Source organism: Micrasema longulum, unplaced genomic scaffold (assembly GCF_059751315.1).
Source record: "Micrasema longulum isolate JH-2025_06_02 unplaced genomic scaffold, ASM5975131v1 h1tg000728l, whole genome shotgun sequence".
Taxonomy (NCBI): domain Eukaryota; kingdom Metazoa; phylum Arthropoda; class Insecta; order Trichoptera; family Brachycentridae; genus Micrasema; species Micrasema longulum.
Genome location: NW_028277923.1, coordinates 33,674 through 49,620, shown reverse-complemented (window position 1 = coordinate 49,620; position 15,947 = coordinate 33,674). Strand labels below are relative to the sequence as shown.

The 15,947-nt window shown below is 33.9% G+C and overlaps 1 protein-coding gene and 1 long non-coding RNA gene across 4 annotated transcripts in view; one reads left to right on the top strand and one right to left on the bottom strand.

The window, feature by feature from the left end:
* Positions 1-3: 3 nt before the first annotated feature.
* The window catches only part of kay (transcription factor kayak), a 33,883-nt gene continuing 17,939 nt past the window's right edge, over positions 4-15,947 (bottom strand). The window contains exons 1-4 of one of the 3 annotated variants that reach the window (XM_088230052.1): positions 6,659-8,018; positions 4,946-5,126; positions 3,029-3,650; positions 4-2,180 (exon numbers count right to left, since the gene is read on the bottom strand). In XM_088230052.1, the coding sequence (XP_088086178.1) occupies positions 1,856-2,180; positions 3,029-3,650; positions 4,946-5,126; positions 6,659-6,727 (1,197 nt within the window). In that variant the 5' untranslated portion in view covers positions 6,728-8,018 and the 3' untranslated portion in view covers positions 4-1,855. The other 2 variants (XM_088230051.1, XM_088230053.1) reach the window with 2 other exon arrangements.
* LOC148279376 (uncharacterized) lies at positions 6,947-9,961 on the top strand. Its single transcript, XR_015822896.1, has 2 exons — positions 6,947-7,077; positions 8,005-9,961. It is a non-coding gene; the product is annotated as an uncharacterized LOC148279376 (long non-coding RNA).

Genomic DNA, 15,947 nt, shown 5'->3' with positions numbered 1-15,947 from the left:
GAATTTGATAAATATATATATATTATCTATTTGATTTCAATCACAAGCTCAAAATATGTTAATGTCACACTAATGGTTCATAATACATAGAAAAATAGTGTATTGAGGATTTCCACACGGTGCTACGCAATGTAAGAACATTGAAATAATAATACATTAAATATAATTATTGCTATTATTTATCATGATGTGCGGTGCCCACTTGGTGTTTTGAAGGGCACCAAATGGTCATATTTTGGCAGACATTAGCCAGCACCACACTCACCTATATATCTACAGATGGCTCAAGTTAAACACTAATGTAATATTTGGTTTCAACTAGAATGGAAACATGTAATTACTATAAAGTATAAAATGAACTAATTTTAGACAAAACAATACTCCTTTGTGTTTGGATTCGTTAAATTAATCACTCATTTTGTTACATCTACGTAAAAAAGATTATAAAAAATTACAATAAGCTTAAATACTTAATTATATTAAATGTAACGAAATATGAGTAATTCATGGGATTTTTATATATTTTTGGAAAGTAAATATTTAGCTTAATCGCACCTTTCGAGTTACCTAAATAAAAATATTTATTTATAATAGAAAACATGGCCGAAATTATCACAACATATAGGCTAAGTGGGTTTTCCTTAACATAATATATTTATGCCATATTGTTCTATATTAAATCCCTAAATCCACCGACAAATTGTCTAATTTGAGCATTTCATAAATTTTTCTTAAATAAAATAAATACTATATAAATATATTGAAATGTTCATAATTTTCATGTTTCACATGGAGATATACTTTAAGGGAATAATCTTCAAAATTCACAGTGAGCGTGTTCTATTAAGACAATTATTTTATTTTCCACAACATATTTATTACTTTAATTACATTTGTATAAAAATACCTTATAATTGCATACTTCTTATTTATATATTTATTAGTCGAGAGATAATAATTTAATATTTCCAATTTCTATTTGAAACAAGGCATTGTTATTTATTCACTTCACAAAGGCTTTTAGATATAATAAATTTGTATAAAACGAAGTATAATAAATTAGCTTAAACCACTGCACTGTGACAGTATATATTATTTAGACAATATTATGTTACATAGTCACGAAATTTGCAGAAAGTACGGTTGTAGAGTTATCAGACTAAGTAATTATGCAACGAGCACCAAAATTACTAGAAAACTCATTTCATTCTTTGAATATGAATTTTTAACTGTCAAAACTATTGTATTACCAATAAATATTACGAGATCTATTTTTCTGTTAAGTTTTGTTTGTAATGGACTTTGCTTCCAGCACTAATTCGACTTATCATTCACAGAATGATTCGTATATTCCAGTTAGCGCGCTTAGTTAATTTCAGACACAGTTATTTCTTAGAAATACACGTTATCCTCTACCTTACTAAAACTAGCAATGCCACCGCTTGAAACTTTAATTGCTCGTAATTATTTTTGAAGAAATGCAATGACCGAAACCACATTGTGACAAATCTTAAGATACAGCGAGATTAATTTACTACACTAACAGATAGGACGAAATTTACGTTCGGTATTTATGTATTGGTAAAATAACTGGCAAAAGGCAATTCTAGAAGACCGCTAATACTTCAGTTGAAAGATGGCTTAATTATGTTATGTCGGTTTTTTACGCATATTTCACCGGATTCTTCAGAATTTTTTAGGCTACGACGAATACATTTTTAAGCACTTAAGTCATTCAAGTCAACTTTTTGGGTTGCGGCGTGTTGCAATAGTGCAACACGCCGGATATAGATCCGTCGATATCATATTTTGCCATCTTTAAACAGACTTAACGTTACATAAGTTAGAACTCGTTTTATAGCGTAGTGAGTTTGTTGTTTCCCATTGTGTCGATGGATCCCATTTCCGGTTGCGACTTGTGTTGCTGCGTGGCGCAGGGCTGGACGGGGGTCAGGCCCGTGCCGCCCTCCATGAGGGAGTCGAAGTTGAAGGGGATGCCGTTGGAGGGGGTGGTGATGGCCACGCCCGCCACCTCCATCATGGCGGGGTTGTGCTTCAGGCCGTGCGCCTGGGCTGGGGTGAGGCTGAGAGGGACGTTGAGGAAGTTGGGGCGGCTAGGACGGGCCGCAGGGCCCCCGTGGTGGGTCACGACCTGGGGGTTTGCGGAGGACAGCATCACTCTGGAAAGAAATAAAGTCCCGTTAATATTAAATACTACAAAATAAGTCGCATAATATCCAGTGTTTTATAAAAATAAAAATAATGTTTAAAAAATAATTTATGGTGCGAGTGGATCGAAGGCGTTATGTTGCAAATTTTTTTATATGTATTTTTTACATAGATGAAAGTTTTATGTACAGCCCTTGTACATATAGCAAACTACATCATAAAACAGCAGATAACGGATTTTGCAAGAGAATGAAGGTGTTATGTTAGCAATAATTATATCGGTTTTATTTTATCCACTTGTCTTCAGTTGTTCAATTTTGCGCCCATTTTTAATCGGTCATTTTTATGACAAGGGTATTAGAACATATAATTGTAGTAGACTGGGAAGCAAACTTCAGACCTCTAATTGTCTGGTTTCTGGAACCAGTTGAAAAATACAAATTTTCGAAAAATGAGATACCTTCATAACTGTAATCAAATAATTGTTTAAAAAGTAAATGGAAATATTTTATAAATACAAAAAGTTATGTTTTCTAATATTTTACTTGTGGTTTTTGTTGATTTGGATTGAGCTTTTAACTTTAAAAGTACAATATCTCACAACCAGTAAAATGTTATTTACCAACTTCTACAATAAGAAGAGTTCATAATTTTATTTAAATATAAAATATCAATCCTGGATGATGCCTATGTAGAAGAAAGGGCTCTTTATTCAATAAACAAAATAGTGAAACTAAACCATGAAGTTTGATTTTTTATTAAATTTTTTAACTATGGAGATCTATCGAGAAATACCTACAAAAAATCAACAATATTATGAGAAAAGTTATCCAGCACTTCAACAAATGTGATATATCACCTTTTATTGGTCTGCGGTGAAGTGAAAACATCCGCGTCCAGGTTGATAGGGGGCTCCACCATCTCCACCTTCACGCGCACGGGCTCGTCCTCCCGGGGGAAGCCGGTGTCGGGTCGCTTGGGTTCCGCAGCGGCCAAGGTCCGGTAGGCGGGCTTCACGTCCGGGGGGCTCGGGGCCCTGCGGCCGGTCTGCAGGCGGCAACACGCGCGGTGCGAGTCCAGGATGAACTGCAGCTCCTCCCGGTCGTGCTGGAGCTGGCGGATCTCGGCCTGCAGGCTCTGCTTCTTGCGCTCGAGCCCGTCGGTCTCTTCGACCAGCTCGTTGGTGTGGTCCAGCCGGCGTTTGCGGCAGCGCGCGGCCGCCATCTTGTTTCGCTCGCGACGCATGTTGCGGCGCTCCTCCTCTTCGGGGGACAGCCGCGGCTGGCTGGCGTTGGGGCGGCGGCCGCCCATGCCGCGGCGGCGCGGGGCCGCGGACGAGCTGGACGAGGAGGAAGACTGGGGGGGCGGCGCCGGGGACAGGGAAGGCGAAGGGGAGGCGGAGCTGCAACTGGAGCTTCCCGGCCCGGGGGACACGCGCAGGTGGCCTCCTGTGAAGCCGATGGACTGGCTTTGTTGGTTACCTACGATAACATTTAGATAATAAATAAACAGTCTAATAATTGCACACGTTTAAGTAAGCTGATAGAGAATAATCAATGTATTAACAAGTAATAAACTGTTATAATTAACAATGTTAATGTTAATACAAGCACATTTTTTGATTAAACAGACATTTTGTGTTATCAATCTTTACATGGTAAAAGGGCATTATCAAACTTTCAAAACGTACGTCGATGACGGCAATCCATCATCGCGTAACTCAAATGTGACCACTTTAGAGGATAGAGATTAAAACTTTGTGTTCAGAAGAATTTTAGAGATATACAGAGTAATCTTCAGTATAATTGTCTTAAAGTAAAAATGAAATATATATTTGTATGAAAATTTGAAGAAACCTTCTCGGTAACTTGTAATTTCAAATTTAATTTTAAATAATATGAATATGTTTACAATTTTTATAAAAATATACCAAATTTCATACAAGTTTGCTAGAATTTTTTTTTCTTACACGCGGTAAAAATTACAGCATTTAATTGCATGGTGAAGAAAAAATTTACTATTTGAACTACGTCACAAGTTCACTTAGATAAACCAATGATAGAGTGCTGTGATAGATTTCCAGTTTCCGGGAAACCAACTCCCCAACCAGCAGAACTCTCCGATGAGAACTTTTGATGTCTGTTAACTTTCAAAATTACAAAACTTTAAAAAATCGTAGCGCCGATAATACGATACATAATTTAAAAAAAAAAGATTTGGCTTAGTATGATAGTTCATAAATAAGACCATTTAAAAAACCACTGAACTTTCTTATTATATTGAAGATAACTCTATTAACTTTCCACTGTAATCGGGGCCTTGATGCTCAGAGCTGGACCCGCTTTTGCTTGTGTTGATTTACTAATGTGTATTTTCCCATTTCTTTTTTAGTTAGCGACGGGGCGCTATATACTGTTATATTAGGCGCTGTTATACAGGCACCATAAAATATTTTAGTTCAAAGTAAAAACACTTTGTTGATTAAATATAATTATATCAGAAATCAAATCTAAGACCCCTTGCATGGTATCCAAATGACAGCTGCATCAATCTCTGTTGTAATACAGAACATTATATTAGAGAAAATATGAGGAATATTCTACAAACCGGCATTTAGAAGACGAGGCATTTACTTATTTAATTACAGGGCTTTATGAACTGTGTAACATTCAGTATGAACGTCCACATTTTAAAATTCTTCATTTTGTTGACTTTTGTTTGTAAAGTATTAACCTTTTGTACAATTATCATCTAAATAATATGAATGTAATTTTACCCTGTAAAATGGGCTGACTGGGCGCCAACGGAGGTGGAACGAATCCCGCCTGACTGCTATGTTGCTCCACCTGACACTGCAGCTCTATGAAGGTCTGCTCTATGCTGCGTAACGTGGTGGGAGTTAGGGTAGCCGTGGTGCGGGTTGGGACACCTGAATTCAGGCCGTCCAACTGAGCCAACTGTAACAACGAAAAATAAACATTCGTATTATAAAACATTAAAATTAATTGGTGGAGGTTCATTATAATTAATTTTCATACCCATGAGGATTTTACATGCATAAAAAATATATAAAACATAAGTACATAACACAAATTAAAAAAAATACAGTACAAATAAAATTCTGTATGGAATATTAAAAAAATAAAAAGAAACTTTAAAGAAATGCAACTTATAGATACATTATAAAATTTTGAAACATTAACATAATAATATCGTTGGGTAATTACTACAATTAAGTATCTTTTAAATCAGCATTTTCGAGTTATCCACTAAAACACATGTCTGTATCTTCCTCCATGGGTGCCACAAATAGGCAAGTCGTGATTCATTAAAATCATATTATGATGATTTGAATGCATGGCATGAGGAAAATGTGATGTGTTTTTAGCGGGTAACTCACAGATGCTGAATTTAAAGTCACCTAGTATTAGTAATTACCTCGCCATATAATAATTTAAACAGTTAATTAATTAATCAAATCACTTTAAGCAAAAAATAAACAACGTTTTCGTAAAAGACATTTGATGTCGTTATATTGGTTTGCAAAGTACATGCATCTGTGGTATTTATGAATTCACATTGTAATTAGTCTATGATTGACGCACACAATCATAGGAGTCTGGCATTATTGCTAGAGTGATGAAACCGGTCATTGGTACGTATCAACCTGTCGTTAAATAAACTAATTTTGTTTTATGAAATTAAGATTTACAGGTATACTGTCAACAGAAATTGCAATGCCATCAACAATAAAGTATACATTTCTTTAAGAAAGAGAAATAAAAAAATATGGTGAATGTTACACAGTGTGTAAAGGAGCCACATAAACCAGCCAAAGACAGGTCATAAGCCCTGTAAATGCCAAGACTTCCATATTTCTTTTTCTAAAATGTCATCCATTTCTTGTTATTTGTTGAGCTTTATTTTATGCTTAACTCTGTTGATTTGTTTAATGAGATTGTACCGATGTTGATTTTTCTACTAAACAAAATATGGAATAATAACTGAACAGTTTAGATTTGGTATTATTAAAAGCGTGATTGTAATAATAATAATTAATATGCATGTATTATGTAGACTTCATGTCGGAGTCTATGTCCATATTAAGGATATGGCAGACCCGAATATGTGGGTTGTATATTAAAGAACATTAGCAAAACTACACGAGAGTGTTATTTTAAAATGCTTGCATCATTAAAATATAAAAAAATCAAGTTCAATGTTAATTCTCATTTTCTGTCGGAACATTCAGGGTTGAAAAGTTAGGCACAGCACAGATTAACTGGAACCCGCAAGGAATATATAAATTGTAAAAATTAATAATACTTAGGAAAACCCACCATCAAGTATTTCCGGTTAGCGTATCCCGGGTGAGGTGGGGGGGGGTTTACTTTTGTTAGATTACCGAAAGGGAAAACATTGACACAATGAAAATCGGCGCATGCTTTCATTTGGGATTAGTTCACTCCACTGTTAGCGTTCAATATACCTGCTGAAACCATAGTTCTTTAGCCAAAATACTCGCAATCTCACACGCGTCCATGTTTATAGCGGTCATTTCGGTTTTTTTTTTCACTAAGTGCCCCGATTTTTCGCAATCGCGTTTTCGTTTCGGGCGCGTCGCTGTTTAGGTACTTATTAGTATGTTTCGATTTTCAAAAATTAGAAAATTGGATCGTTGTTCGTTCGTTCGATGCGGCTGCGGGCCGCGGATTGAGCCGGCTCCGCATTTAGTGCGCGGCCGGCGGGCGCGGGCCGCGGGCGGCGGGCGGCGCTCGGAGCGTGAGCGTCAGCGGCGGAGGCGGCCGCCGCTGTCTAGGCAACGTCACATTCTAATTGCGCGGATTGTTATTTTGCATCGGGAATTTTGGCGACTCGCCATGTGCGGGAACACGCAGGTAACATCAGGTAATGCACGTTAATAGAGAATGCCATTACGGTTCTAACGATAACATAACCCGCAAAGTGACGGGGAACGCACGCGGACGTTAACCATTCCCATCAGGTCCTCGAATACAGCAAAACGATTAGACTTATCGATGTGTGTTGATAATATAATCAACTCGAATTTTATATACCAAAATTAAATTATTTTAAGTAATCAAAAATAAGGCGTCTCTTTAAAGGCTTGGAAGGCAAGAATGAATTAATTTACCGGGATCCCTCACAATCGATCTACACAGGTCTCAATTGGGAGCCTTTTAGCACTGACCCTTATGTACAAAAATAAGAATAAGAACCAAAAATAAATAGTAAGTACATATCGGGTTCAACAACTAACGCATTTATAAAACTATTGTATTAAAAGGTTTTTTTTGCAAATCACGTTAACGACAAAACCAAAGAAAAATAGAATATTTGTGTAAAATTCCAGATTATTCTATCAACAGGCATCACTGAATCTCTTCTCGTATTTTCGTAATATGGATTCCGATAGCTTCCACCGGCAAGCTTCTGTACAGAAAATACAGACCGACAAGTGGGTGATTAATTTTATAAAGCGCATCGGTGAATATCATTTATAGTTAAATTCATACATTAAATAAAGTAATGTGTCATAATAATTTGATAAAAAAAAAACATTGATCCCAAAAAAACTCAAACACATTTAAATTTTCCACAGAGTAAAATGTTTCCCTAAAAAATCGGCACGCGAAAATTAAGTACCTACTTACTCATGTAATTAAAAAAATAAAGGGAGTCCTTACACATACTCTTTTTGTATATTCTTTACCATTCTTCTTTCCAATAATATTCTGATTATCTATCTCTTCTAGAGTGTAATGTACGCAACGCTAATTGTATTTAAGTGCGTGAACTAGTTGCCAATTTCAGATCCTGATCTAGAGGAATACGGAAGTTATTCGTTTTGTCATTGGACCCTTCTGGCTCAATGCCAGGTTGCAGAGACAGGTCTGAAGGGATAAAGGGGACTCCCCAGTGACGTCACAGGATAAAATTACCCATTCCTTAGCCACTACGAACATTGACCCAAGACCATTTGCAGAAATCATTTGATTAAAAAGGTCGATCGACTCATTGATTAAGATTTTCTATTGATTAATTATCAGTAATAGTAAATTTAACAGTTATCTAGTAAATTTAACAGATTTTACTTATACCTCGCCTCTGATGATCAAGTCCTGTGTCCTGGGCTGCGATTACAAACGCTATCTTCATCGGTACATATCGAGACGGCATAAGGTGAAAATCGATATTTTAGTACGAAAATGTGCATATTTTTATGAAAATTTAAAGCATTTTCGTCGGTAACCTGTATTTGAACATGTTAGAAAAAATGCATATATACTTTATTTTTATACAGAAAACTTAATTTAATTTGTAAATCAAATTTCAGATAAATGTTAAACTCTATTGTAATACGGGCCCTGGAAAATAATCAATTGCGACTTTAATGAATAATTAGATTCACACTCTTGTTTTTTATTTTTTGCATTGTATTTCCATTGCATATGTGATTTGTATTTCCTATTTTTGTGTAAAGTATAATGTAAAAGCTTTATGGGCGTTTATAAATAAATATATGAAATAAAAACGTCCTTTTTAATATAACTAATATTCATACTGTTTAAAAAACACAACCATAGTTACGGGAGATAGCTCCATACACCGACGGGTGTTACAAAACTAATCCTTAGAAGGTGATCAGTCTTACGATTACCAGCCCAGAGACTAGGAAATATTGCAGTATACTCGTTTTTATTTGGGAGCGAATTTGATTCCGATGCAATTTTTTTTTTAAAACCGTATTAAAATTTCAGGAATGTTTTTATAAAAAGCGGATACCAATTTATTCTAAACTAAATAAATGCCCGAGATTTACGTCTCGAGTTTTGAACACATATGTACTTATCACTGGGTACGATTTGTGATTCCATTTCCTTTAAAGATCGAGATAACGTTACAATAATCTTATGCAAAGCCTAATACAATATATAGGGATGATAATAGATAAAACTGCAACTGGCTGAATAGGTTTTTAATTATTTTGTAATTAAAAGTACATGTATTTCTGATTAAAATGTTAAAGAAATCTATAATTCCTTCACAATCAGATTATTCCGAGAACCCTTTTAAAACGATCGAGTAAAGTGCTGGTGTATTTTGTCTCAATTAATGCAACAAAAAATACGAATTAGATGCAATAACAAAGTCGAGGGAACATACGCAGGAAGTATGCAACAGCAAAACACTGATGCTATGCGGGTTGCCTACAAATCGTGAAAATTCAGGGAATTTTAAAAAACGTAGATTGATTTATTTATCGGTTTTATATAACTACACTCGAGAAGATACGATCTCACGTGTTTACTGGCCAATTTTATTTGAGGTAAATACGTGCGTATTTATTAAACTACGTGCGATATCGATTCGCATTACGGCAAAACCGTGAGCCGTGAGCGTTTTGACCGAGCCAACCTTCAGACTAAAGGCTACTAGCTTCTACAATACCAGCTACGGACGAATGGGGTTCAATGTCGATCAGAAGGCTGGGGAAATTCTTGGAAGCGATCATTCAGGTACCCTTCCATGGAAATAATGGGTCCGAATGAGGGCGGTTATAAAGCACGATACAAATATATTATACTTAAAAATCGACATTATAATTATATACATATGTTCGATACTTAACACGGAAAATGCTTGTATTTACATAGATATTTACCTAGCAAATGCTTTTTATTCTATCAATAATTTATTTTAAAAATTTGTTTCTCACTGCAATATTTTCAGTCCTTGAACGAGACGTAATATTGATCACCTTGCCTTGGTGTAAAAATTGACGCTGTTATTAGTGGAAATTCCTTTGCCTGTTCGGATAAGGATGTAATGATGAATAGGATAATGCGAGTTTAAGTTTTGACGCAAATATATGTAGGTATTTTGTGAGTGTAATACCGTGCTTCAGATTTTGGAATACGACTTTAAATGTTTTTACTTATGTAATAATGTTATAAATCGTCGTTGGCGGACTATCTCTTTCCCTTGTAAACTCTAGTAACAATGTAAGCAAAGTATTTCTCACTAAAAATATTTACTATACGTTTATCGTCTACATGTGTGATAGAAGCAGTGATAGTGTTGTCAGAATTCTCACCGAGAAAATACCAATGCGTATCACTCGGAAAACCCAAGGCTGGATATCCATGGTTTCCGGTCACAAGTTGAGACAATATCGCATATAAATTGCACACATAACCGTCGAATAACGTCAATATAAATTAATGATAAGTTAGTTCTGTGTTCTGGTAGATAAAGAAATATCTCAAACTAGAAAAACAAAATGATTAAAGTTGCAAAAGCAGTTCAAAAAGAGCTTAATAAAACCGATTGATAATTAATTAATATATTTTATTATATAAATAAAGGACGAGTGATACTTCAATCCACAAATTTGGAATCGTCACTCGTATCAAGTAAAACTCGTCTTTTATTTCTATAATAAATTACAATGAACTTCCATCAAGAATTTTCACCTATAAACTTAAATGTTTTAATTAATTGATAATTAGTCCAAAATACTCGCAAGCGAGTAGGTGCGAAAAGTAAGCATTTTATGGTGATGTGTTGCCTAGTTCAAGTGTTACAATAGTGTAATATATTAAAAGAAACCTAGTATCGTATGGATATACATCGATTCGATAAGAAGCTTCGGTAGCATAAGACGACTTTGCTTAAATCTAAGATAAAGCATGGCTTTGGCATCTGACGGCAGTTCACGTGATCTACATTTCTGTTGAATAAAATTTGACATAAAGGCTCTACTTTCCAAGATAATTTAACAAGAAACAAATGCATACAGGGGATAAAGGGTGGATGTCAGTTAAATACTGAAATAAAGCGATAATTTAATATAAACGAAAACCACCTAAGATTATATAAAACAGTACATCCTATTTACACTAAGTGGGTTGCTTTATATTTATGAGGTTATTTTTATGTCCAAGAGGTTTGAAAACTTAAAAACGTTCGATCTCAAAACTTCATTTTTTGACATTAATCCTCTATATCCTGTACCCTTCATTTATAATATGTACAAAATTATCACGTGAGTTTTTAATGACATGCGTTCTTTATATATATTTTTTTAAATATTTTTTTTTGTTTTTTTACAATAAGCATAATTATAAAACAGAGTATTAAAAAAATAAAGCATAATGACATAGCAATGAAATACATATTAATAGAAAAATAGTAAACAAAAAAATCCCACTAAGGCATGGCCTGTTCGTGGGTATACAAGAAAATGTTAATGAATTTTTGCCCCTATAATAAATAATGGACAGTTATAATATTTTTGTGTATTTATTGTATTTTTGTGTTTGGTTAAATACATAAACGATTTGTAAGTAAATTACGGTTTTAATGTTTTAGATCAGAAAATATGTGATATAAATGAAGTTGCAATGGCCGCCTTGACATTGTGCATTTACGAGCGTTGACGCAGTAACAATTCCGCGTACAGCGTTATCTGGAATTTCATTGTGAAATATGAAGTAAATGGTAATAATAAAACCACTGCACCTAAAACGCTTTATATGCAGGTGTGAGGTATAAAGTATACAGGTGTGAGATATAATGTTCGCAAGTTTGAGGTGATGTGAGGACGCACGAGGGAAACTGCATCGTGAATGTTCAACACTCGTATTATAATCGATTGTCGCCGTGCCTCATTATTGAATATTACTATACAAGTTTTATAAACAAGATGAGCGATTCTTTGTTATACCCTGTTGATAGGACCTTAAGAAATAACATATAAACATAAAACAAAGAGAAGAAGCGTTAGATTTAAATAGCGAAACCATATCTTAAATATAACGTAAATATAAAACATTTGATACACACAAGAATTAATGTAGCTTTATCTTTGTTTTTGTATTCTTCATCATTTACATACAATAATTTGTTTGTTTTTTTATTTACTTATTAAGTATTTTCCTTGCTTCGTGCATCTAAAAAAATATTTTATGTACGTATTCATTCGTGTCAAGCAGCCTTATAATTCATAATATAAAAACTTTTTTACATACAATAAAATTTGTATAATTTAAAAATAAATAATATAGGTACCTAATACTACAACTTAAAATATTAGTTACAAAAATTTGTTAGGTAAAATTGTGAATTGACCCCTTTACAAAATTAATGACAAGAAAACGAAAGTTTCAATGGACTATTCTATTTTTAAAAGAACGTAAGACCGCAAAATAAAAAACCCAATAGCCATTTATCTACTATCTCTCTACCATAGATACCCTTGGAATTCAAATTTTAAACGGATCGGATTAATGGAGGCATTTCCGGCGGCGCGCAATGGCGAGTGGCGGTGGGCGGGGGGACGAGGACGGCCGCGGCGCGGCGCCTGCTGTGGCGGGAACTTTTCGTTTTTCCACGAACTGAGGCGCCGTTTCTGCCTCTGGCTATGGGTTGCTACAACAAGATTATTATAACCAGTCCTCGCCGTAAACACGTGTCGCGAATTAAAGCATAAGTCCCGTAACGCGACAGGCATGGCGCCAAATACAAAAATGTCAAAGCGGGAAATATCGAAGTAATCGTGTAATCAATTACATATTGACCTAGGTTCAACGTACATTAGATAATGTTTTTGAGAAAAGTTGACTTTTATGAGGTAAGCCAATAGACTGAGGAAGGTATTGATAACATCAATTTATAATTGAAATCTTAGATAAGATAGAGAAAATGGCTTTAAAAATATATAAGAGTTACATGTTCGTGGAATATTTTTATGACGAATTATTTACATTATATGTTTGTTGAGAAATACATATATATATATATATATATAAAGTCAGAAGAAATATAATTTCACCATTTATTTATGCCGTAAAATCTCCGTTTACCCGAACTCCAGTCAACCGGATAGCCAAATATCCAGATCGTTATCAGGAAATATGAAATAAAGGAGAATTCTTTTATTCAAATTTAATTTTGCAACACTTTACTGAACAGGTTTCAGCAAATTTTTAAAGTAATTCCAATTCGCTGTACAACTTCAAAAGCAATAAAATCTGGCACTCATTAATCCGAATAACTGGAGTTGTACTGTATTATTAATTTTGTAATTACAACATGTACTGCATGAAATATTGAAGGAATAACAGGATTTTGCTTATAAAACTATTTTCATTTTGTATTTTCTGGAGGTTATGTTTTTTGTATTAGTAGTTTGTATTACGATATACATTTTTTAATTCTATAAATTAAGTTATTTTCGTGTGATATTTTAATAGGTAACGTGGATTGTAGAGGCACATTCAAATTTATAAAAAAAGTTTTTATTTTATTTAGAACAATACCTTTTCGATATTTTTTCCAATGTCAAAAAAAAGGCATTTATTAATATAGTTACATAAAATAATACATGTTTTTTTTTTCTATACAATATACTTTTATATATTTAGGTAATCATTAAAACTGTAACTTTTCAAAAACGACACTAGCTATTGTGCTTGGAGAGTGACTTACACTGTTATAGTTATTTCTTAATTTAAAGTTATAACTTACAAATAATTTACATAAAAACTTACATAATAATATAGATGAGAATAAAAAGAACGAAATGAAGATTTAAAACAGAAAATAATAATACAGTAATACTAATTAAAATAGAACGCTGTTTTTTCTAGGGTTCAAAAAATTTCTTTAAATTTACTTTGAATTTACTTAGTGATTTAATAGTTTAATGGTTTTTAGTTAATTGGAGAGATTATTTTATTTTTTTATTCTTTTAAAGACAAAACTGTTTTGACTATGACTTATGTGGATTTAGGAATTTCGATATTATTTTTGTAACTGTATTAAAATTGATAAAATCAATTAGCATACATCTTTCTGACATTTTTCTTCACTGGGATATGACAAACCAATTTTGGATTTGCTCAATTATAATAACTGTTTGAAGAATACCGTTCAGTACGCAAAATAGGACCAAAACCCTGAAATAATGCTTTCGATTCGATGGCAGGTAAAAATCATTGATTTTAAAAGTGGATTAAACTGCAGTATTTAATTGTTCCTGGACTGGCACCTGAAGCATATGACTGATCACCTCACCTTTATCTAACAGTCGATGAAAATATCTAGATGCTAAATTGCCCTATGCACCGCTGGGTGTGGAAAAGAGGATGATGAATAATGATTATTAATATAAAGGAGATGCGTCGTCCGTTAATTGCAATGTTTTGAATCAAATGTTTCGTAGATATATGGGAGTTTTGTGTGGCTGTTTATTTATGGAAGTATGGACGCGGTCCCAATTTGGAACTAACACTGTGTTCTTCACTGTCATGCAGGGAAACTAGAATAAGGTGAATGTACTGACATTATTGTTAGCGAAGGGTACAATGAAAGCTTTTAAAGTTTCTATGTTTTGTTATTTTTGCAGTTTGATTATAATCAACAATATTTTGAGTTTGTCCAAATTTTTGTAGACAAGGACTGGATTCAACTCCCTGGGGAGCTGTTAACATTAACATATTACAACAGAGATGAAGAACAATTAAAATAAGGTAATATAGAAGTCAAGGCATCTACAGGGCTTATGACCTGTCATTGGCTATATTACCTTCTTTTAAATGTTCTTCATCTCTGTTGTAATATGTTGATTATAATGTTTTTTTCAATTTTCCCAAATTTTTATTTTTAAAAAAAATGATAGTGAATATGCGAAACTGAAGAAAGACACTTGTCTTTATGAATGGTTTTGGGAAAGGGGTGGGCGCTTTCATTATTTAAACCGAATAACGTTTAAAATAAACATCTCCTTTTTTTTGGAAAATAAGTATTTTTATTTATTTATTTAATTGATTATTTTATATACATTTACAGTTTACATACATATGTATGAAGGCGGGCATATTGTCTTAAAGCAATTTCTTCCTACCTACCTAAACCGTTTAATTTGAGAAAATCAATGATATATAAACATATTATGGGTATATTATAATATTTTCATTATTAAAAAAACATATATTTTTTAGAACTAGAAATAGACTAAATATCTACACTATACTATGAAGAGATGAGGGGGTAAAGAGGGCAGGAAAGAGGGAGGAGAAAAGAAAAACTCAAATATTCAGGAAGTGGCATGATTTGAATGTGAATAAAGGGGGCGTCTCTGTTAGTAATGGGTAGATTATTTTACAATCGAGCAACTACCACTGTGAATGAAGAGGCAAAATATAGAGGTATTAAGAGGGTAATATAGCTGTGTAGAGGTTGGAAGTGCTCTCTCAGATTAACAGGCGAAGTGTAAGAACTTATTTTGTGACCGCGAAGGAGTATCTGTTTATGGCTAGTGGCTTATACCGAGTCCCACAGACACAGGTAGAGCAGCGTGCAGGTGTGCACTCTCTCCTCGAGTGTACATATTATTGTATGCTGTGTAGGAACTGTGTGTGTACATCTCACCTTGCAGTTCTATGGCCAAATAAACAGAATGACAGAAGTGTTTCCGATGTACGTATCTCGGAAATGCCTGACATTCCGCAGCGCCTCGGGCAATATTACATATGGAGCTTCGAGCGGAAAATCACGAATTTCGATCATAGTTCGACTGTTCATTGGAAGTTGTATGTACAAACATCGGCTTATTTTAAGGTTAAATACGTGACTTCTGTTTAGAGGAATTTTATAGTAAATCATAATACAAAAAATAATTATCTAAGGAAAATAGTAATACAAATATATGTTCACTTAATTGCCATACTTACTAGTTTTTTGCTCAATGT